At 45.7% G+C, this 20,162-nt stretch overlaps 2 protein-coding genes across 5 annotated transcripts; one reads left to right on the top strand and one right to left on the bottom strand.

The window, feature by feature from the left end:
- The first annotated feature begins 164 nt into the window (after window positions 1-164).
- On the top strand, window positions 165-7,761 carry atg13 (ATG13 autophagy related 13 homolog (S. cerevisiae)). Of its 4 annotated transcripts, none has more exons than XM_070958142.1 (18): window positions 165-346; window positions 971-1,051; window positions 1,321-1,401; window positions 1,543-1,662; window positions 1,772-1,818; window positions 1,961-2,101; window positions 2,297-2,337; window positions 2,418-2,514; window positions 2,682-2,789; window positions 3,345-3,438; window positions 3,617-3,715; window positions 4,014-4,097; window positions 4,220-4,329; window positions 4,473-4,614; window positions 4,788-4,865; window positions 4,973-5,080; window positions 5,259-5,387; window positions 5,493-7,761. In XM_070958142.1, the coding sequence occupies exons 2-18, from the start codon at window positions 983-985 to the stop codon at window positions 5,568-5,570; spliced, it is 1,626 nt and encodes a 541-aa protein (XP_070814243.1). In that variant the 5' UTR covers window positions 165-346; window positions 971-982; the 3' UTR covers window positions 5,571-7,761. The 4 variants fall into 4 exon arrangements, with proteins under 4 accessions (XP_070814243.1, XP_070814245.1, XP_070814242.1 ...); XM_070958141.1 differs by lacking the exon at window positions 165-346 and adding an exon at window positions 393-508; XM_070958144.1 differs by lacking the exon at window positions 3,617-3,715 and having other exon boundaries at window positions 171-346.
- On the bottom strand, window positions 7,239-18,400 carry kpnb3 (karyopherin (importin) beta 3). The gene is made up of 26 exons (XM_070958139.1): window positions 18,254-18,400; window positions 16,127-16,207; window positions 14,811-15,003; window positions 14,579-14,681; window positions 14,369-14,465; window positions 14,178-14,282; window positions 13,199-13,321; window positions 12,877-12,997; window positions 12,677-12,764; window positions 12,368-12,474; window positions 12,121-12,245; window positions 11,901-11,990; window positions 11,590-11,763; window positions 11,215-11,433; window positions 11,037-11,120; window positions 10,807-10,939; window positions 10,596-10,717; window positions 10,368-10,464; window positions 10,074-10,246; window positions 9,879-9,990; window positions 9,659-9,714; window positions 9,435-9,557; window positions 9,040-9,259; window positions 8,717-8,945; window positions 8,462-8,603; window positions 7,239-8,358 (listed from the first exon to the last, which is right to left on the bottom strand). Exons 1-26 carry the CDS (start codon window positions 18,329-18,331, stop codon window positions 8,272-8,274), a joined length of 3,282 nt encoding a protein of 1,093 aa, XP_070814240.1. The 5' UTR covers window positions 18,332-18,400; the 3' UTR covers window positions 7,239-8,271.
- Window positions 18,401-20,162: the final 1,762 nt, after the last annotated feature.

Raw genomic sequence — 20,162 nt, forward strand, 5'->3', positions numbered from 1 at the left:
ATTTGTTTTCTGCACAGATGGTCGTTTCGTTGCTCACAAAACTATAAATTGTGTATTATTCTGTGTTCTTTCTATTTGTTCTCCAGAGTGTAGAGTTTCTAGATATTTCAAAATATATAAAAAATAATAATAAACAAATTTAATGAAAGTGCGTTTGCGAAAGTGCTGCTATCCAAACACGTCGACATGGCGAAGATAAACACAACAGAAAAGTAGCACAGCCGCCGTTGACGGTGTACACATCTGAATTGGGCGTGTAAATGTTTGTGAAACACAGCGGTGCATGTCATCGTTATCAAATTAATTTATATTTTATTGATGCTACATTGTTAAAGGACAAGCTAATGTAAGTTTTGCCGTTTTGTGATGAAGTGAAACTGCGTGTTTTTTAGCTAGCTAGCTAACATTAGCTATAGGCTAACGCTTGGTGGCCAGTGAGTCACCTATCCAGTGCATGTGCCTCCCCTTCGTGAATCGTAAACGCTCAATAATTATCGATGAAATCAAAGTATTGCCCGTTTTTTATTTGCCTGGTTGCGTAGTGTACCGGTTGAGATGGTTGTCGGTATCTGTAGTTTGTTGTGACCTCCAAATCTTATTCGGACCATTTCATTTCAATGTGGAGGCCTCACATGCTAACTTGAGACAGAAACACTTGGGGATTTAAGACAGTTGTGATAAACAATATTGTCCTGTTCATGCTGAAAGCAGTATTGGCACTGTATTGTACATTATTTTAGTCATTAACCGTTGAATTGCCACGTAGAAAAACACTATCTGTGTGATCAGGATTGTTTGTTTTGGTCCAATTTGGCTTGAATTCAGCAGCTTTATTAAACAAACGTTTAATTTACTTCCACTCAGTGTTGAGCTAGATGGTTGACAGGAGAGGTTTTCACAGCTGAACGCAGATTACAATCACAGTTTTGAGTCATGTTTATCTCCAGTGGGTTGTTTTGTTTGATTACAGGGTCGTGACAACATGGACAGCGGCCTGAGTCCCCAGGATAAAAAAGACTTGGACAAGTTCATCAAGTTCTTTGCCTTGAAGGTAAGACGCCAGTGTGATTATCGTGTTGATGAATCAGTGATTATTGCTCTGTGAAAGGGCATTTTGAAGCCATGGATGAGTGTGGTCACCCCAGAGATCAACACCTCTGTACCATTATTCATTGCTTTGGTCTGAATCTTCAGTGAGAGGCTGCCTGAACGCTGTCGGGAGAAGGACTCGCCTTCCAACTTGTTTTTGTCTCGTTCAGGTCGTCCTGTCGTAAATTATGTGCTTGAAGCGTGATTGTTTTTCCTGTGTCCTGTTTGTAGACTGTCCAGGTGATTGTCCAAGCTCGTCTCGGAGAGAAGATATGCACCCGCTCGTCCTCATCACCCACTGGCTCTGATTGGGTAAAATATATTTAAAGATACCTTTCACACATAGTTCATAGTTCCACTGTAGATCCTCACATATCTGGTTTGGATTGTTGGTCTTCTTTTGTAAAGTTAAAGCATAAATTGAAAATCATTTTGATTACTGTCGTCTCCTAGTTTAATTTGGCCATCAAAGACATCCCAGAGGTGACTCATGAAGCGAAGAAGGCGCTGGCCGGTCAGCTCCCAGGCATCGGACGCTCCATGTGTGTGGAGATCTCTCTGAAGACGTCAGAGGTAGGACCTCCCTCAGCAGGGCGACCTTGGACCACCTCCCGCCGTCCATGTATTGTTTTTGTAAAATGCCTGCGTGTAAAATGTGTCTGTCTCTCTCCGTCTTGCTCAGGGTGACTCAATGGAGTTAGAGACTTGGTGCCTGGAGATGAATGAAAAGTGAGTGGATTCTAATTTCACTTGTTTTAGGTCAACCTGCAGGGCTGCAGGTCTCTGTGTGAGCTAAAGGATCCCAGGATTTAAGGATTAAGGATTTCTGTTTAATTGTAATGACTGTATGTGTTGTCTGTCTCTACTGAAGGTGCGATAAAGACATCAAGGTGTCTTATACGGTCTACAATCGTCTGTCTGTCCTTCTGAAGTCTCTGCTGGCTATCACCAGAGTAACGCCCGCCTACAAACTGTCTCGAAAGCAGGGACACGACTATGTCATATTATACAGGTGAGTGGACTGTTAAACCTGTTGAGCAGCTGCCTGACTGCCAAGCTACACCAGCTTTGGTCTGTCTCCACTGTGTCTGTGAACAGCTGAGCTGGTTTCATTCATGCTGATTTTGCTTCTTATCAAACTTGATTGTTTTCATTCAGTTGATGGTTGGCAGATGAGATCATCTGTTTCTGCCTCTCTCATTTCCAGGATTTACTTTGGGGAAGTCCAGCTGAGTGGATTAGGAGAAGGTAACGGTATATGAACTAGAAATTATGCTGTTAATGTCACTTATTTGAGAGTTTACTGTAGTTTGTGGTTTGTTTTTAAGGCTTTCAGACGGTGCGTGTTGGAGTCGTTGGCACTCCTGTTGGCACAGTCACACTTTCATGTGCTTACCGCACCAACCTGGCATTCATGTCCAACAGGTAGCTAACACACTGCATGTCTTCTTGCAAAGAAACGCATTTGCCTCAATTCGAAGCATATTTAATATGAATATTAGACACTTTTATGCCTTTAGTTCTTCACTGCTCTGCTGTCTAGATCAGTCAAAATGAGCTTAACTAATCGACTTTTGAAATGTCTTCTGCAGACAGTTTGAGCGGTCAGCTCCCATCATGGGCATCATTGTGGATCACTTCGTGGATCCTCCCTGCAGCAGCCAGCGTCCAGCAAACATGGGGCAGCCCTGCAACTACAGGTAGCTTCAAAGAGCGGCGGAAAAGAAAGCAGCCACTCTTTTAAAAATGAAAACACAGACATTATCTGCCCACAGCTGCACTCAAAGTTAAACAGCTGCAAAGCACACAGACATGCAGCTGCTGCTCTTCAGCCTTGGCCTCGTCACAAACAATTGAGAGCTTTTAGTTGGTGCCAGTCATCCATTGGAGGTCACACTGTAAACATCAGCTCTTGGTGACTAATGTCTGCATTTTTAAATGTATGACTCAGCTGCATCTGAAAGTTTAAACTCCATTTAGAGCACAGACTCTGCTTCTGTGCGATCCAGCCTTCATATCTGTTCATCTCTCCATGATTAAAACACTGTACAACCCTGATTCCATGACGCTGTGTGAAACAAATAAATGAGGATGTGATCATTTCTTAATCCTTTTTGACATAAACTTAATTGAAAACAGTACAAAAACAATATATTGAATCATGTTTGAGAAAAGTTGGGACAGGAGTCCGAAGGTTTATGGCTTTGCTGCCTCTGCTGTTGTCAGCATCCAGTCGTCTGTGTGTTATCCTGCAGAGCTCCAGATGAGGAGGATGGAGGACCGTTTGCAGGGGTTCAGGATTCACAGGAGGTCTGCACCACCTCCTTCTCTACCTCCCCACCCTCTCAGGTACGAGGACGCCCTCACCCACTCCTCTTGACTGTCCCTTTCCTTATCCTGTGACTTCCTCTCTTCGTTTTCGTACCTATTTTTATTTCACTTGCTCTTTTCTCTCTTTGTCTGTTTTCTTTCTCGTTGTCTTTTTATTGTGTGTTTATCTGTGTGTGTGCACGTTGCGTTATCTCAGTGTGTGTGCACACTGAGTCCTTCGCCCTCTAAACTGTCAAAGCCCGTCCCCCTGGACAATCTGCAGCTTCCATTGGCTCCTGGACTTGTCACTCACACTGTGAGTCTTTACTGGCCACTGTGAGAGTGCGACTGTGTGTGAGACACCTTGTGCGTCAGGGTTGCATCAGAAACCTTTTTTCCCATCATTCCTTCTGATTTTGTTTAGAATTGCATCACATACAGCACCGTAGCTCCTGTTTGCTGCACCACACCTGTTTTATTGGAACATTTGATCATCTCCATGACATGTAGCACAGTGGTGAGCGCCATCTCAAGAGCACTGATGTTCTGCCTGAACATGCTGATCTTCATGCTGTGTGATTAAGCCTCCCTCCCCCTTCTGTCCGTCTCTCCAGCTCTATACTTCCAGGTTATCATACCAGCCTCCGGCTCTAGCAGGAGCTGCTGAGCTTTGTCACCCTGCTGCCAATCCAAACCAGGTGATGCACCTGTCACTCACCTGTCAGTCCACTTCACACCCAGATGCATAGGTGTCACAATCACAGTATATGTCTGCTGGGCTGCACTCTACAAATAACTCATTTCTGTTCCTCCTCCTCAGATGTTGCATGGTGGGAAGGAGGGCGGGGTGGTGTTGGGTCCTCCACAGCCTGCACACGGAGCTGATGCCCACCTGACAGTGGAGCACGCCCCCAACACACCTGGCAGCAGGTACATCTCTCCTGACATCAGTTACACTCAGCATCTGCAGAGCGAGCAGAGTTTTTTTATGAGCTTCTCCTGCACCATAAATATCAATATTCAAACAATGACTAATGAAACTTCCTGTAACCGTGTCTCGTCTCTCCTCCCAGCGGCGACGATGACGGCCTGTCGCAGATTGGAGAGGGAAGGAGGGATGAGGGCAGGAGGAGCGTTTCTCCAACAGACCCTGTGGAGTCTCTCAATGCGTTCACGAGGAAAATCGGAGCCTTTGTGAATAAACCCAGCACACAGGTGAACCATACATGACCGACACGCGTGGGCCTGCTTATTCCTTCTGCTGAATTATCCTCACACTAATTATAAAGGCGACAAACACAAAAGTCTCAGAATTGTCTCTGGCAGACTTTTTGACGTGGCTTCTTTGTTACCCGCTTAGTACACTGAACTCCACCCTGTGTGTGTAGATCACAGCAGCCAGTCTGGACCTGCCATTCGCTGCATTTGCTCCTCGAGGCCTGGACTCAGAGGAGAACGATCCCATGGTAATTTAAGATTGACAAAATCCCAAAAATACCTTTCTTCCTCATAAAGCAGAACACTGTGGTTTGTTCGTTATATGCAGTTGTGATAATGTGTGTATTTGTCTCAGGTGCAGCCTCCAGACTCTCCTCCTTGCCCGTCTCCCCTGCAGGCCAGCCTCCATTCTCAGGGCTCAGAGGGATCGGGGCCACAGGATGACTTCGTCATGGTCGACTTTGTACGTCTGCCCGCTCACTATGAATATGAAAGACACAATTGTAGACAGTTTAGTCCTGAAGTTGTCCTGATTGTCCAACTATTTGTAGTTTTATGTAGATAAGGACCTCAGTGTATCAGAACAGCAAAGCTGACGAGTCTTTGTGAAGATTGAAGAGTGTGTCTTTATCTGTCTGCAGCGTCCAGCCTTCTCTAAAGACGATTTGTTGCCCATGGATCTGGGCACTTTCTACAGAGAGTTTCAAAACCCTCCTCAGCTGGCCAGCCTCTCGCTGCACATTAGCTCCCAGTCGATGGCTGATGACCTGGTAACACAAAAAAAAAAATCTCACTATTGAAAAAAAGGTCTAAAGTCTGGAGCAAATCTGAGTTAGCGCATGTTCGTAATGAGGATTTGTGCTTCCTGTCTGCAGGACTCACTGCCAGAGAAACTGGCCGTTTACGAGAAAAACATCGATGAGTTCGACGCTTTCGTGGACATGCTCCAGTAGAGGAGGAGTGAAGAAAAAGGCTGTTGGTGAGAAAAGACTAAATGGGTGACGGTGAATGAAGCAGACAAAGAGAATGACAGGGAGAAGCAGCCTGGAGGCTCTGTAGTTGTTTGTTCTGTGAGAATCAGACCTAACCACCATGTTTTAATATGAAGCTCCTCATTTCTGACATTGTCCTCTGTTCTCCCCCGCCCAGCACGTTCACCCCCCCTACCAGCTTGTACAGGTCGTCCTTTCCACTGTAAATACTGTATTAGCTCCTGACACTGGCTCCCACCCCCCTCTGGTCTGATAGTTCATCTAAAGATCTTGGTTTTCTCTGTGGCACAGATCTGCTCTCGTCCTCAGTGTTTAATCACAAAATCAGATGATCATGTAGTCACTTTAGGCAGCCATTATAAAGCCACTGTAATTGATCCACGATTGAACTGATCATATCTGAGCTAAGGCCTGAGGGTCAGTGAAGTGACTCGAGAAATCAAGCCGACATTTGTTGTGAATTTGGCTTCAGGAAAGGCTTCTTCTCCAGAGCTGGTCTTGGCAAATAAGTTGCACTTAGCCTTCCAGTGGACAGCAGTCCTTTGCATAATGAGGCGAGTAATTCAGAAATGTCCTACTTAACATTTCGCAATCGAGTCCTAGTATCAAAAGCCATTAAGGGCGCACTGCCTTGCTCAAAGGCAACACGGAGGTGACAAATCTCATTTACCCTAACCAGGTGTTTCCCAGCTGGTCTGGGGATTTAAACTGCCAACTTCAATGTCAGCAAATGGCCCCAAAGCAATTGAAGCAACTGCTGTCCTTATGTACAGAGAAAAGCATGTAGTGAACGACGCTCACCTCCCTAAAACTAATACAGCAGGCCTGCAGTGAAGGTTGAAGTCTGAGTCAGGCCGTAGTTGTTGAATTGTGTTATACGGAGTTGTTTCGGATACTTTTGAGTGGAGACATCTCAGCCTGACAGTTCAACCGACACCACAAGCTTCAACTTCCCACCGCGACCGTCAGAACCTCTGATGACCATCATGAAGGCAGGGCTGCTGCACTGGACCGCATTAGTTATAGCCCTCTGACAGACTGGCAACTGAGTGTATGTGCTGTACACTGTGGAACATACATGTGAATATCGGGGGAGGGGGGGTTGTAAAATGTGGGAATAACACATTTCCAGCTGTCTACAGCAAGCCAGGGTCACCAATTCATGACAGTTTGGTTGAAAGCTTTAATTTAAACTCTTTGTTGCTGTTGGTCTAGATGTCCTAAATAAAGCATGGCTGCTCTGTTGAAACTGCTGTCTGTCAACAAATGCCTGGGACCTCGTGAAGACACCGAACATAAACCAGTTTTTAGAACGGAAGCAGGCGATCTGATGAAGTGAGACGAACCTTAGAGTAAAACACTGTTTGGGTTGTTCAATTTCTAAACTTCATTTTAAATTATTTGATTCATTTCTCTGCATTAATGATTTTAAATTGATCTTAAATTGCAAAACACTTGTAAAGTCTTTCAGTATGAGCTCTGGAGGTGCACATCGGCACATTTTGGACCTTTGCAATGAGCCAGTCTTTACGGTAAAGGTCTCTTGGTATCAATCTTCTCATCCAACTCCGGACAATCGACACATCACTTCTGTTATTTTAGGCGAATAAATCAAATGGAAGAAAAGTGATTTCTCAGAATTCTCAAATGGAATTTTATTGTTGGTAGTTTCTGGACTTCCATCACATACCTGCAGGACTGCAAAGGGTCAAAACCATAAAGTTAAGAGTTATGGTAGCACACATTTTACAAATACTCTACAATTTGTTTTCCTCAACAGTTTGTGTACCTCCAACCTGTCACTAGCTACACGGCCGTGACCAACAACAGATTATTGCTCTTCTTCTCTGAGAGCCCCTGACGTTGCTACCTTAAGGGCTGAGAACCGTTCAGCAAATCTTCAGACTCGTTTCCAGTCAACAGCTATCTGGAAGGCTATGGAAGAAAGCTGCTTACATCGACGTCAACTCGTCCCACACAACAATGATGGAGATTTCCTAACTATGTATATTTTCTAGGGTTAGCCACTTAACATGCCGTTACTTCTGAAACACACCCTCTGAGCTGTGGCACACAGAGGCCGTTTCCCCCAGGTAACACTGGGAACACTGAACGAGAAAAACAAAATAACGTTAAAAAAAAAAAAGAAGAATTCACAGGAGACAGGCAGTGATCGCCCAGTGTGCATTTCCACCTCGTTCAATTGCTCAGTCCGCTAGAATGTCCTGTCCCCATTTCCCCCACTGTGGCCCCTCTGAGCCTGACTGACCAATGAGTTTATGTTGGGCGACTCTGGGCGTGAAGTCAAACATACGGGAATGAGGTTGGAAACGAAACGTCCGGATAGAAGATGTGACTGCGATAAGACGGGATGACTGACACCTAACTCTGGTTCCCACTTCCTTGGATACAGGGTGAAGGTCTTTGAGGTGGATGGCCAATGTCCTCCATTGTCATACATATCCAACCTGCTCCCCCAGTCAGCTGAATATAGGTGGAGTTATATAATAGTAGGGCGGGGGTGGTGGGGGTGAAGCCAGCGTCCATACACACTACAGATCAGAGCAGGAGGAAGAAGATGGAGTGGATGGAGGAGATCCAGGAGCTCGACTTTTCTTCATGGGCTTTGTTAAAGAGCGGGGGGGTGACCGGGGGTTGAGGCTCAAGCAGTATTCAGTAGGTCCTGTATGGCTTTCTGCTGCGTCTCGTTCAGCGTCGATACACACTGTGTCCATAGTCCTGCTGACACCTGGGGGACACGACAGAAGGGTCAGCCTCATTGTACGCGTGGAAAATGAGTTAGAGACAGTTTTTAATCACTGGGGGGGCTAACTGACACAGTGATGGCTCACCTGTACTTGACGGATGACATTCGCCAGCCGTTTGCTGCACGCGTCTTCACTCTTGACTGACTCGTTTGCAACTCCGTCTGCGATGATGAAGAAAATTTTCGGGAGGTTGGAATTGTCTGGTCCGAGGACAATGGGGTTGTTGCTGTGGAGACAAGAGACGAGAGAGCGGTCAGCGGGTTTGTTCATCTGGTTTAAAAAGAAGTCTCAGAGGTGTTTTTACATCAGCAAATAAGGAGAGAAATCAGCTGGAGGTACCTTTCAATGAGGTCACACAGGAAGTCAAACGTGTGGACGGCCTCCTCTTTGTCCTCGTTGAGCGGTAGCCAGCTGAGCCAATGGGGAAGGATCTCATTGACGTTGACGCACTCTGGCCGGAACCTCATGACCTTTCCGACAGCAGAGATGCAGTTCTCAGTAGCGTTGATGTTCTCCTTGGAGCGCGAGTCAGCTGCCTGGATGACTCTGACCAGCATGGGGATGGCCTCTGGACCAAGGAAGCAGACACAAAGACGCCACGTGGTTAGCTAAAGGCAATCACCTGCCAACACCACCCAGAGAAGACCAAAGCCAGGCCACACCTGTGCAGAAGGGGCGGTAGTTCTCGCCTCCATACTGAGCCATGACGCCGACGCCGTAGGCGGCCGCCTGCCGGACCTCGGGGCTCGAGTCACCCAGCGACTGCACCATTGGCCGCAGGAAGTACTCGGCGTATTTGAAGGAGGAGGGGCTGCAGTGCTCCACCACGTCATCAAAGATGCACAGACCCCACTGTCTGTCCGCCCACGGCCTGTTGGGACACTGAGGACAAACGAGACAAGTTTACTCACTGTTGAACTTAATCCAACAGGTATGATGAAATCCCCACACAATTCATACAAACTTTACATTCTTCTGAGTGAAATATGCCTCTAAAATTCCACAATTTCAGAGTGTTTATTGTAATACGATGTTTTTATACAAAATAAGTACTCACTATTAGCTGGACGATGAGCTGCAGCAGCTGCTCAAACCAAGGCAGCACCTTCTCTTTGTAACTACTGAACACAGAGTGCAGGATGTCTGACACTTTGGTCAGGATGTACACATCGTTCTCATCCTGCAGGAAAGAAAAACAACATTTCTGTGAGATTGTGTCTTAACATTTAAAATTTGGTTTTATAAAAGCTTGCATTCCTTTACCGAGGTGAAAATGTTTACCTCGTCTTGGAGGGTTTCCTCCACCTGCTCATCGTAGTCTTCATCCTGTCTCTTAGCTGTGAAGGACAAGGAAGCGTTCACACACTTTAATAGAAACTGTCATCGTCATGCAAGGTTTGTTTGTTTGTCTCACAGGCTGGACTCTTCTCAGAATGGCAGCTCAGTTAAAATCAAGGGGAAAAGCAGCTCTTGATGTTTTACGATTGTAATAAAGTCTCACCTTGTCTGAGCTCCTGGTTCTTAAAATGCTCCTCCAGTTTTCCTTTTAAGATGCCGCCCAGCTCCTCGAAATGCTCGTTGTTCAGACAGCCGTCTCCCATCAACTCAATGCACTTCAACAGAAAACAAACTGCCATCAGTGCGGTCCGAGGCTGGAGCTGCTTCTTAAATCACATTCAGTCCAAAACAAAGTTACCTTGGCAAAAGAGTGCATGATCTCTGACAGGACGTCGGAGTCTGGTTCTGTGCCGATGGACTTGATGAGGGCGTCGCACATGAAGTGCCACATCTGGGTGAGGTACTCTGGTCCTCGAACCCGCGCACACTCCAGCAGCAGGGGCATGGACTCAGCTGCCGCCACCCGCACCCGTGAGCCAGTTAAGGAAACCCCAAACACCACCAAGCCCCATATTCATCCACATGTTCCAATCTCCAGTATTTTCTCACATTTCCTGTGATATTTTAGCAACACTTCAAACCAAAAGGATATCATCGTGGAAGTAAAACTTGAGGAGAGGAACCATCAGCTTCACCACCTGCTCCGTGTACTCCACAAAACCCTCCTTCAGCTCTTTGGCATAGCACACCTGGAACACAACACAGAGCGTCTCAACAACAAGCTCAGTATCAACAACGTCTTTATGTCAGGGCTTCTGTCTGGTACTCTGACAGTCTGTCAGGACGTGGTCTCGGTGCTCTCATGCTGTGGTGGACTCACCAGCATCTGGCAGGCAGTGGCCTTCTCCTCCAAGCCGGCCGTCTTGATGCCAAAACTCTGCTGGTCTCCGAGGTTGACAAACTCCCAGCCGTCATCCTCTGATATGTTCTCCATGTCCTGGGCTACAAGACAGACGATCAAACACGTTAAATGTGATAAATAAAATGAAAGCAACGTGTCCACGGTATAAAACCACTGCTGTGTTACGTACTGTCGAGCAGGGCCACCTCTGGCTTGATAGAGGCTGTCTTCATCAGGGGGCCCATCACCACAGGCAGGTACTGCTGAAACTCCTTCCCCAGGATCTTGCACATCCTGGCCCAGGCTGAGATCATGTACGAGATCTAAACCACAAGCAGCAAAACGTGATGACAGTTAAATTATGCAGCATTAGTGATGCAGAAAACCGGCTGGTCCAAAGTTACATTGAGGCCTTCCTACCTGAGGATCGTCATCCTCCAGGTCGTTGAAGTCTGTCTGGGTTTTGAGGAGCAGCTGCATGACGGCAGAGGCGTCCGGCATGAACTAGTAACAGAGCAGAAAGGAGAGGCAGATGTGAAGACGTCTGAGGCCTGAATGTGCAGTTAATTCAATGTGGTCGCATCCCGTGCAGACGTACCTTCTCCTTGCCAACAGCCAGGCCGATGAGGCTGATGCACTCGATGGTCTTTCCACGAAGCAGCCGGAGCTCCTTCTGCACGGCGTTCTCCACGATGTGTTTGAGCGAGGGCATGAACAGGTCGTAGTATGGCACGAACTTCTCTTCTGCTGTGTCGGCCACCGAGGCGATGGACGTCACCACCTGCTCCAGGACCAGTTTGGTGCCCTTCTGGATCAACTGGGAGGAGAGAACAAAACAGGATTAAGACTCCTGACAGCCCTGTAGCTTCTGAACTGGCTGCCAATAAACAGCAGGAGTCTGCAAAAATAGAAATGTCTCTTTGGATATGATCTGTGTCATCAATCAAAATTTAGCGTGAAGATTCATTTGTACCTCTTGCAGCTTGGCTACCATGATGACATGAAGGTGCTGCACCAAGTTGTCCAGATACGGGATCAGCAATGATTTGGGACAGTCCTCTGTGAAGTTGATGAGGGCGGCGGCAGCGTGAGCCTGCACCCGAGGGTTACTCTGGTCCTCCATGGTCTGAAGCAGGGCTGAAATCACCTAGAAGGGAGGAGGATGCAGAGTCAGAGTCCTCGCAGCCTGCAGTCGTAAATATTTACTTTATTTACACCTCAAACAGAGACTAATTTGTAATCTGTAATCAGGTCATGTTCAAAGCTGCATGTCATTTTATTTACCTTATCATGGAACTTCTTTTGGAAGGTTGGGGCGAAGTCTGTGGCCATTTGTCCAATAGCATTGCAGACAGCATAGCGTACCCTTGGGTGCTGAGGAGGGAAAAGGAAACTCAGTCACCATGCAGCACAGTAACCGCCTGGAATATTAATAACCAAATAAACAAAGTATTTGAGAGAGAAAAGTCTACTGTGCGTCTTTGCATTAAAGGTTGTTTCTTACTGGATCGGAGCAGAAGAGGAGGACAAAGCTGACGATCTCTTGGAGGATGGCCTCCATCTGCTGGTGGCAGCCCTCACCGATGGCTGACAGCGCCATCAGCCCGGCGTGGCGGTACTTCCAGTCAGCTGGTGACAAATACATGGTGTTGATCTCATGTTCGCATTGAACAATTAAAAACTTTAGCAGGTGTCAGATCTCTGAAGGCCTTGCACAGAGTTTCAGAACAAATCTATGACAGTTTACTTACGGTTCTGCAGCATCTGCATGATGTGCTGTTTGATCATGGGCAAAATGATCTTTCCCCCCAGACCGCAGGCGATTCTGTCGAGAGCGCTTTCCCCAGCCACAGCGTTACTGGTAGATAATGAGGAACAAATGTCGTTTTAGGTGTAAGAAATCAGTGGAGAACGCAAAATGTCCAAAAAGTTTCCTCCCAACTGTCAGATGATTACACCAAAAAACATTTTCAACAAAAAAGGGGCTGATCAGCTGAGTGGTCCTGCACGCCCCCAACCCTGACGCACATCAGCAGTGAGGACGGTACACCAGGCCTTACCTGTCAAAGTCATCATCCTCCAGCTCGTCAGCCATGGCCCATTCATCATCATCCTCAAGGTCCACCATCATGGCCAACATCTGGGGCACTGAAGACAACATGCATAAATACCATCATTGTCTAGTTTTGTGTTTCGATGCCCAAAGTTTATTCGGCAAAGCGGTTAAGTGCAGCAAACTGACGGCGGGTCAATTCCTCACCACTCTGGGCCACGATGGCCGTGTGTTTCCTCAGCATGGCTGCCGCAGTCTCAGATAAGGTGACGATGACCTCCAGCGCCAACTGCCTCTGCATGTTTGTCAGGTTGCTGTCGGCACACAACTGTGGAAACATGGTGGCGCTTTGTTATGGATATGCATTTAATGCACCTCCGGTTTGTTTTCTACAGGAGTCCATGCAACAGTACAAGGTCAATATTAAGAAATGTCAACAAAACACTGACATGCAGATGTTAGTGGGACTTTGGGTCTCACATTCACAGCAGTCAGGTTATTCTTTGCACTGGGGAACACCCTGACTCACCTTCAGACAGAGCTGCAGAGTGGCCTCCAGGTTGGGTCTCAGGTATTTGGGTGCTGTGTCTGCGATTTCCACTAAGGACTTGAGCACAGAGTCATCTCCTTGGTAGCATGACTCATTCACTGCCTGATTGGAAACAACAGCGGGTGGAGTCAGTGTTACAAGTGCATTCATTCAGCAGTGGCCTGCTGCCAATGCTGAATTTATACTGTTACCACAATCTGAGTGCTTAACCTCCACCTCTACCATCATGAGTCACTGAGAGGAAAATACTCACTAAACACTGTTACAATATAGCTTTTAAGGATGCCGAGACATTGCTAGCTGTTGTGAACCAGCAACAGGATTCAGCATGTTCAATAAAATCAACACAATCTAGACTGAGTGTCGAGTGCTGGACACATTTTGTGAGCACTTTACAAACAGAACTTCACTCTTTCCTCAATGCAGACAGTTTGATCAACATGTAGACTGACGTGGACTGATAAGACACCCTATGCCTCTCAGTAAAGGCAAACAAGTGCCACAGCTCCTTATTTACTTTCCATATGCTGCGTTTACATAGCTATTAATGCAATACACAGAAAAACAAGACTCAACTTTAACGGCTCTATGGGTGGAAGTCAGTCAACGGCACATCACTTTCACCTGATCTTTCACATTAGCTAATGCATCCATGTCAGACTGTAGGATATGTAGCATTTAGCTCGCATTAACGGGTCTCAGAGGAGTCATGTACCAACTTTCACTGACTGCTTAAAAGCCATTCCTCGTGCAAGGATTACATAAAGGCATCACACAAAACACAGCTCTGCGCGACAACGTCCTCAAACGTGTGGGAACCATCAGATAACAACAGAACTAATGGACAGGGCAGTGTATGCTGCACAAGGTCAACATAAGAAAGCCATCCAAACTGACTGACGGGACTGAGCCAGTTGACATGAGTCAGAGGAAGAGTGCAGCGGTCCTGGCATGTTACCTGCAGGATGCCTGGAAGCAGGTCAGCAAAGTGCTTCAGCAGTGCCGTGTTGCTTTCGTTTGACAGAACAAAGGACGCCGCAGCCCGAGCCGCCAGAGTACGAATCTGAAGAAAATGAAATACGAATGAATGAGACAGTGATATCAAATCAGGAAATGAACGGTCCAAAATCAGGTGTGGTAAGATCTTACCTGTGGGTTTGCCTGGTCCTGCATGCACTGAACAAGCATGCGCTTGATAACCTCCATATAATGCTGCTGCTGGTTGCCAAAGATTCCTGGGAAGTTCCTACAGAGGCCAACACACACCAAACTGTCAGCCACCAGTACTTCTGTCTGAACATACAAGCGGTCTGACTTTGATCAGCCATAATAAAAGACCTGGGATGAACTGGGGCTCACCAGAATATGTGCAGGGCAGCTTCTCGCAGGCCAACGTTGTCAGAGTTTACAGAGTCAAACAAAAACTTGAGCAACTCTGGCCACTGGTTATTTCCATCATCATCTACACGAGAGACATCACAATCAAAGAATGTTAATATTCATCTTACCGGCTAGAGAGTCACAGTTTTAGATCAGAGATGACACTGGCTAAATATTCCCACAGCTGCAGGAATCTGAAGAGCGGCCTTACCGATGAGGTTGCGGGAGAGCTCAGCTGCAATGTCGCAGACCTTCTTGCGGATGTTTGGCGCGGCCTCCTGTTGGATGCAGGTCACGAGCTCCGTCTTGATGGCCATCTGCATCTCCAGGGTCAGGCCCGGGTAGATCTCCTCAAAGGACGAGGACAGCAGCCGCCGCAGTAGCACTGCTGCCATCTGTTTGACCTGTGTGGATGAAAACACTGGTTTCATGCGATGCCATGCTTCTCGTCATGCCCAACATGAAACAACAGGGTGTGCAACAAACCATGTCACCCTTCCCACACAAGATTGTTCATTTCTGAAGTTTCAAAAACAATTGGTCGAGTACCGGTGGTGAAAAAGTAGGCTACCTAGGTTTGCTTCTGAGTCCTGGCTTTCAGTACACACGTCTGCCTCACAAATAACAGTAATTCATTGCTTGCCTTCATCTTGCAGAAATTGTGAATGTGTTATTCCCTCCATACTAGAGTGCTGCACTTAACATGCTTCAAAGCAGTTGCTGATAAAAGGCACCATAATTTTGGCATTTAAAACAAAAAAGCCTTTGTGTTTTTGCAGGGATTTTCAACAAAGGCTGCCTGCCTTTGAATAAACCCTGAATTAGAAATAAGTTTATGCCACAGTCCTCCTTTGGATTGATTCTGGCAGTTCAGAAAACACACAATAATATCATTAAGCGTCACAGGACAGACAATGGGAGTGCAGCTGCCAAACATGCACAAGAACATTGAGTGGAATAAAATGTTTCCACTCAATGGACACCCCAAAAGAATATGAAACTACAGAGACAAAACCTGGAGCATCTCTAAAAGGCAGAGTCACTCTCCCTGGGCCAAGCACCTCTCTGCCTGCTCCCATTTCACGACTCTAAAAATATCAGCCTTGAGGTAAAGAAAAGGAGAGGAAGCATGAGGGACCAAGCAGCTGGTGGACTCAGAGTAAACATAACTGCCCAAATGCCAAAACTGTGACTCATGACAAGCCTTCATATGTCAGGCTATGGGTGAGGGGCTGCATGTGCAGTGCCACACTACATTCTTAAAATGCCATCACTGTGGCACCTTGTCAAAGATTTTGCAGCAACGTGGAGGGGATCTTCATCGGTGACACGCTATAAAATCACCTGACCTTTGCCAGACGTTCCAGTACTGACAATATGAATGCTTCCACCCTGAAATGTTTTTCCTCCCAGCAAAAAAAGGGAGTGCATAACCTTTGATATATGTTGTTTTGTAACTTCCCTCTGACTCAGGCTGAAAGAAGCGAACATGTCATTCACAGATGTGTCAGCGGAAAGTGTACAAACCTCCTCTGCAGCAGATGCATCTCTGATGGCCTGCAGCAAGAACGTGATCTTGTTCTGACCCGGGATGGTGTCATAGGTCTCCTGGAAGGAAAATTAATGGACAGTGGTCAGGAGGAGACTTGCCAATTGGTGCATGCGTAGAGAAACACAAATTTAGCCCTGTGAAAAATGAATCCACCAGTGAGAGTGTCGTGTTCACTTAATGTAAGTAATGGCATTTTGCACACGCCCGTAATGCCATCTCCACCATGACACATTTTCAACTGAAACAGATGCAGAGGTTAGTTCAGAAATGTTCACCATTTAATAGCAAAACCTGTTTTATTGTTGGGAGGTTTACTGCTCGTATGGCAATGGTTCTGATGCACATTGCATGCTGCACATATCTCCTCGGGTGTGTGCTCTAAGGAATATGGCAGATGATCATGTGCCAACAGTAAATAATGAACTTGGGTTTCATTATCAGGTGAAAGAATCAAGAGAAATCCAGTTGAAACTGAAACATTTGCAGATGGAGAAACATTATGCAACCTGAAAAGACTGGCTCTCTCACGGTTTTTAAGCACACAAATTCGCATGACAAAGGACCAGGGCCGGGTGGAGTTTCATTGTGGCATCGGGGGAGAAACTGCATGTAAACACAGAGGCAAATCCTTGCCTTAACCAGATTTCTCACAATATGTTGTTCTTGGGGTGTTTACTCCCATTGGCTCAGATCATCTGCCTACTTTAACACTTAAGTGCTTTTACTAAACACCAAGCAGTCCATAGCACAACATAAAGAGCCAAAATGACTACTGAGCGGTAAGGCATGTCCACTCGGTGGATGAAAAGCACTTCAGTATTAACAAGAAGAACAGCCTCAGCATTCAACCACTTTAACCTCAAGACAGACAGCACTTTCACTTCCCAGCTTTAACAATATTGGACTTCGTGGCTTGTCATCCTTCTGATTATGTCTTAAATGGGGACACTTTCAAAGGTTTAGAAGCTGCAGACCACAGCTGTTAAAATATGGGTTTAAAGTCCTGTACACATAGATCAATCCCCATTGTGTGTATAAGACAGAGAGGGAGAGCTTCTATAAAGGATGAATCCCAATGAGCTTAGCATCGCGGCAGACAGTCTGTGGTTTACAAAGGAAAACGCTGACTGCCAGTGAGGGGGAGTGTGATAAGATTTAACCACCTCATCCAAAAGTCGGTTGTTACAGAGGTATAGCGGGGTAACAATGCTTTGCCGCGACAAGAGGCTAATCGTGGTGGGGAAAAAAGTGAATAGGCCAGCTAGACTGAGCCCAAACAAATCCTGAGAGAAATTAATCCAGTGAGAGGGGCTGGTCGACCTGAGACGAGCCTTTACAGTGACGTGGCTGAAACTGAGACAATGTCCTGCATAAGTAGTTAACAATAAACCAAACACGGACGACACCGGCACGTCTTTATACAGTTGTGTTTAATAGACTTTCAGATGAAATGACTGAAGGCCATCGTACTGCTAACAAGGCTCGTCCTCTGAATGAACTGGTTCTCTAACTCAAGCTATAACACAACCCATTGTTGTTTTGTTCATCATTGCCATTTTAGCGTAACTTGTATTTTGGCTAGTTACTTAATCTCTGATTTTCGGTTTCTCTTTTTTTTTTTTTTTAGCAATCTACTGTGTTCAGCGCTAGCGTGCTAGCTATGAAACTAGCAACATAGTAGTAGCTCATTAGCTACATGCTAGTTCCTGTACTCTGCTAGCTAAATGTTTAGCTAGTGTCAGCTGGATAAATGAGGTTTAGTACTCAGCAAACAGGAGTATTTCACTTTGAATCAAACCCACTGATCGTGACACGAGCAAACACATTCACACACAATCACGCAGTTTAACGACGGGGTTTGTATCAGTAAGGTGAGGTCCACATTATGCCCTCATAACTACGCAACACGATGGAGGTAGTTACCGTTAGCCGACCAGTGCTCGCTGCTGGCTTCACATTGCACGTGGGCTACCAAGCTTGACGCGAAGCTCACTGCGCGCGCGGCCACATTGGATAGCTGCGCTGTTAGCTTTTGCTAACCTGGCCGCCCTGCTTTCTACGAACGTGACACCTATGAAAACAGCTCCGATCGCTTTGCTCACCTCTGCTTGCTTCCTGACGTTGTTGTCAGGGCTCATCAGGTTACCCAGCAAAAGGTAGAACTGCTGCTGTTCCGCCATTGCAGTGAGATCCAAAAAGACCAGCCGGGTGGAGAAGCGGCGAAATGAGCCGGGCTGACCCTCCTTTGGTCACACAATGCTGCTATCGTCCCATTGGCTTGATTTATCAACTCTAATCGTCGTTCATTGAACCAGACACCCCACGCCATTGGTTCACACGCCTTCCTAGTGTCTATTGGGTTGATTCGATCACGGAAAGGGAATGCGTTGTTCCTATTGGCTAATAGAGATAATCTAAAGCGCGGGAAATTGCTTCATCCTCGGTGAGGAAGTTGAAACTGCGTTGCGTCGCTAAATGAATATTCGGAGTACTAGAAGTAACGAAGTACATTTACTCAAGTAATGTACTTAAGTTCAATTCGGAGATATTTATACTTTTTTTCAGTATTTCTATTTTATACTACTTTAGTCTTCTACTTCAGTAGCCGACAATATACCTGCTAGTGACGTCTCAAATTAAGATTTTGAGCCGCATAAAAGGCACGGTGAGTTTTTAAAATGTGAAAATGTAGTAGATTAAACTACTCAGCTCCACCTTCTCTGTTTTACCAACAGTAAGTTATATTCTTACTTTTACAGAAGTAAATGACCTGAATACTTCCATGTATTGTTTGTGGCGTCATTGAAAAAAAAATAAAAAAGATAGTTAGCTAAAATGGATTTGAAAGTGTAGCTTTAGCCAGGATTTTGTAAATACTGAGGTCATGAGTCCAAGTCTCCGCTCCCACTAAATATGAATGAAATATGCCTAATTTTCAGATTGAAGTTAACTGTTCATTTATATTTTATATAAATGTTATTTAAAAATGTCATTTTTAGTTATGTTCACAACACAAACTGTAAATGCTGTATCAACACCCTCTCAAAAATGTGTTATTTCATATGGAAAATGGAATATGATGACGAAAGGTAAATATACTAAAGACTGGGATCAGCCTATAAACTACCCACCATGTCTTTTCACTGCAATTGCAGAGTGTGTTTACACTTTATTAGTATTGTATAACTCTTATTAATAAGAGTTGATATGCCAAAACAGGTTGTGTTTACAGCTCAGCCGCATCAATGAAATGTGGAGGGTGATGTCCCAGTAGATGGCAGCCAAGCTTTTTGCAAAGCATTTTTCTCAGTGAACACAGCAAACCTCTGGCAATGAAATCCTTTAGTGTGTTTGTAGGTCAGACAGGTTATATCGAAAAGCTGCAGCAGATCTGAAAGACAGGTGGTCGACAGGCAGCTCTCGGCCCAAGAAAAAGTTGAGTATGAGTTTGTCTTTTTCATTTATTTTCTTTATGTCTGTGTCATTTCCCATTTGTTGCGCATTTCATTGCTCTGTCCCAGCATCTCACCTTACTGAGACTCAGGGTTACATGTCCATGAACAGTGATCAAGTTATACGCTGACAGTAGCTGGCATTTGAGAGTTAATGGGGGAATGAGCTCCAGAAATAAGACAAAACTTAATTGAAAACACACCCTGTTTAATTACTGCACATTCATGCAAATACAGTTCAAACAGGGTTGGACAAAATAAATAGATATAGTTTAACTTGCTTAACTTGTTTTCTTGGCTTTGAGTTTTATTTATTAAGACATATGCAAAAGATGATTACATTCATAAACAGCAGAAAGTCCTCAGAGGGACTTGAACAGAGCACTTTCCAGTATAAAGTACTTTTCAGTCAGATGAGTCTCACTCCTCTCCTAACATTACAGACTTTATTACACACTTGGTTCACTTTGATTCCTGACAGCACCCCTACTGGTCTCAGCTAAACCTGTAACTTGGTCGCCTGTTGTTCACAGAGCCGCAGCAGAGTCCAGACCTCTGG

The sequence above is a fragment of the Chaetodon trifascialis genome, chromosome 24, assembly GCF_039877785.1.
Source record: "Chaetodon trifascialis isolate fChaTrf1 chromosome 24, fChaTrf1.hap1, whole genome shotgun sequence".
Taxonomy (NCBI): domain Eukaryota; kingdom Metazoa; phylum Chordata; class Actinopteri; order Chaetodontiformes; family Chaetodontidae; genus Chaetodon; species Chaetodon trifascialis.

Coding starts and splice junctions, on each gene's coding strand:
- atg13 (XM_070958141.1), top strand. CDS start 455: ATGTGCCTCCCCTTCGTGAATCGTAAACGCTCAATAATTATCGATGAA. Junction 2,338..2,417: donor GCTGAGTGGATTAGGAGAAG/GTAACGGTATAT, acceptor TTTGTTTTTAAG/GCTTTCAGACGGTGCGTGTT. Junction 2,790..3,344: donor GGGCAGCCCTGCAACTACAG/GTAGCTTCAAAG, acceptor GTTATCCTGCAG/AGCTCCAGATGAGGAGGATG.
- kpnb3 (XM_070958139.1), bottom strand. CDS start 18,331: ATGGCGGAACAGCAGCAGTTCTACCTTTTGCTGGGTAACCTGATGAGC. Junction 14,682..14,810: donor GCTCTCCCGCAACCTCATCG/GTAAGGCCGCTC, acceptor TCTCTCGTGTAG/ATGATGATGGAAATAACCAG. Junction 9,991..10,073: donor TCATGCACTCTTTTGCCAAG/GTAACTTTGTTT, acceptor TTTCTGTTGAAG/TGCATTGAGTTGATGGGAGA.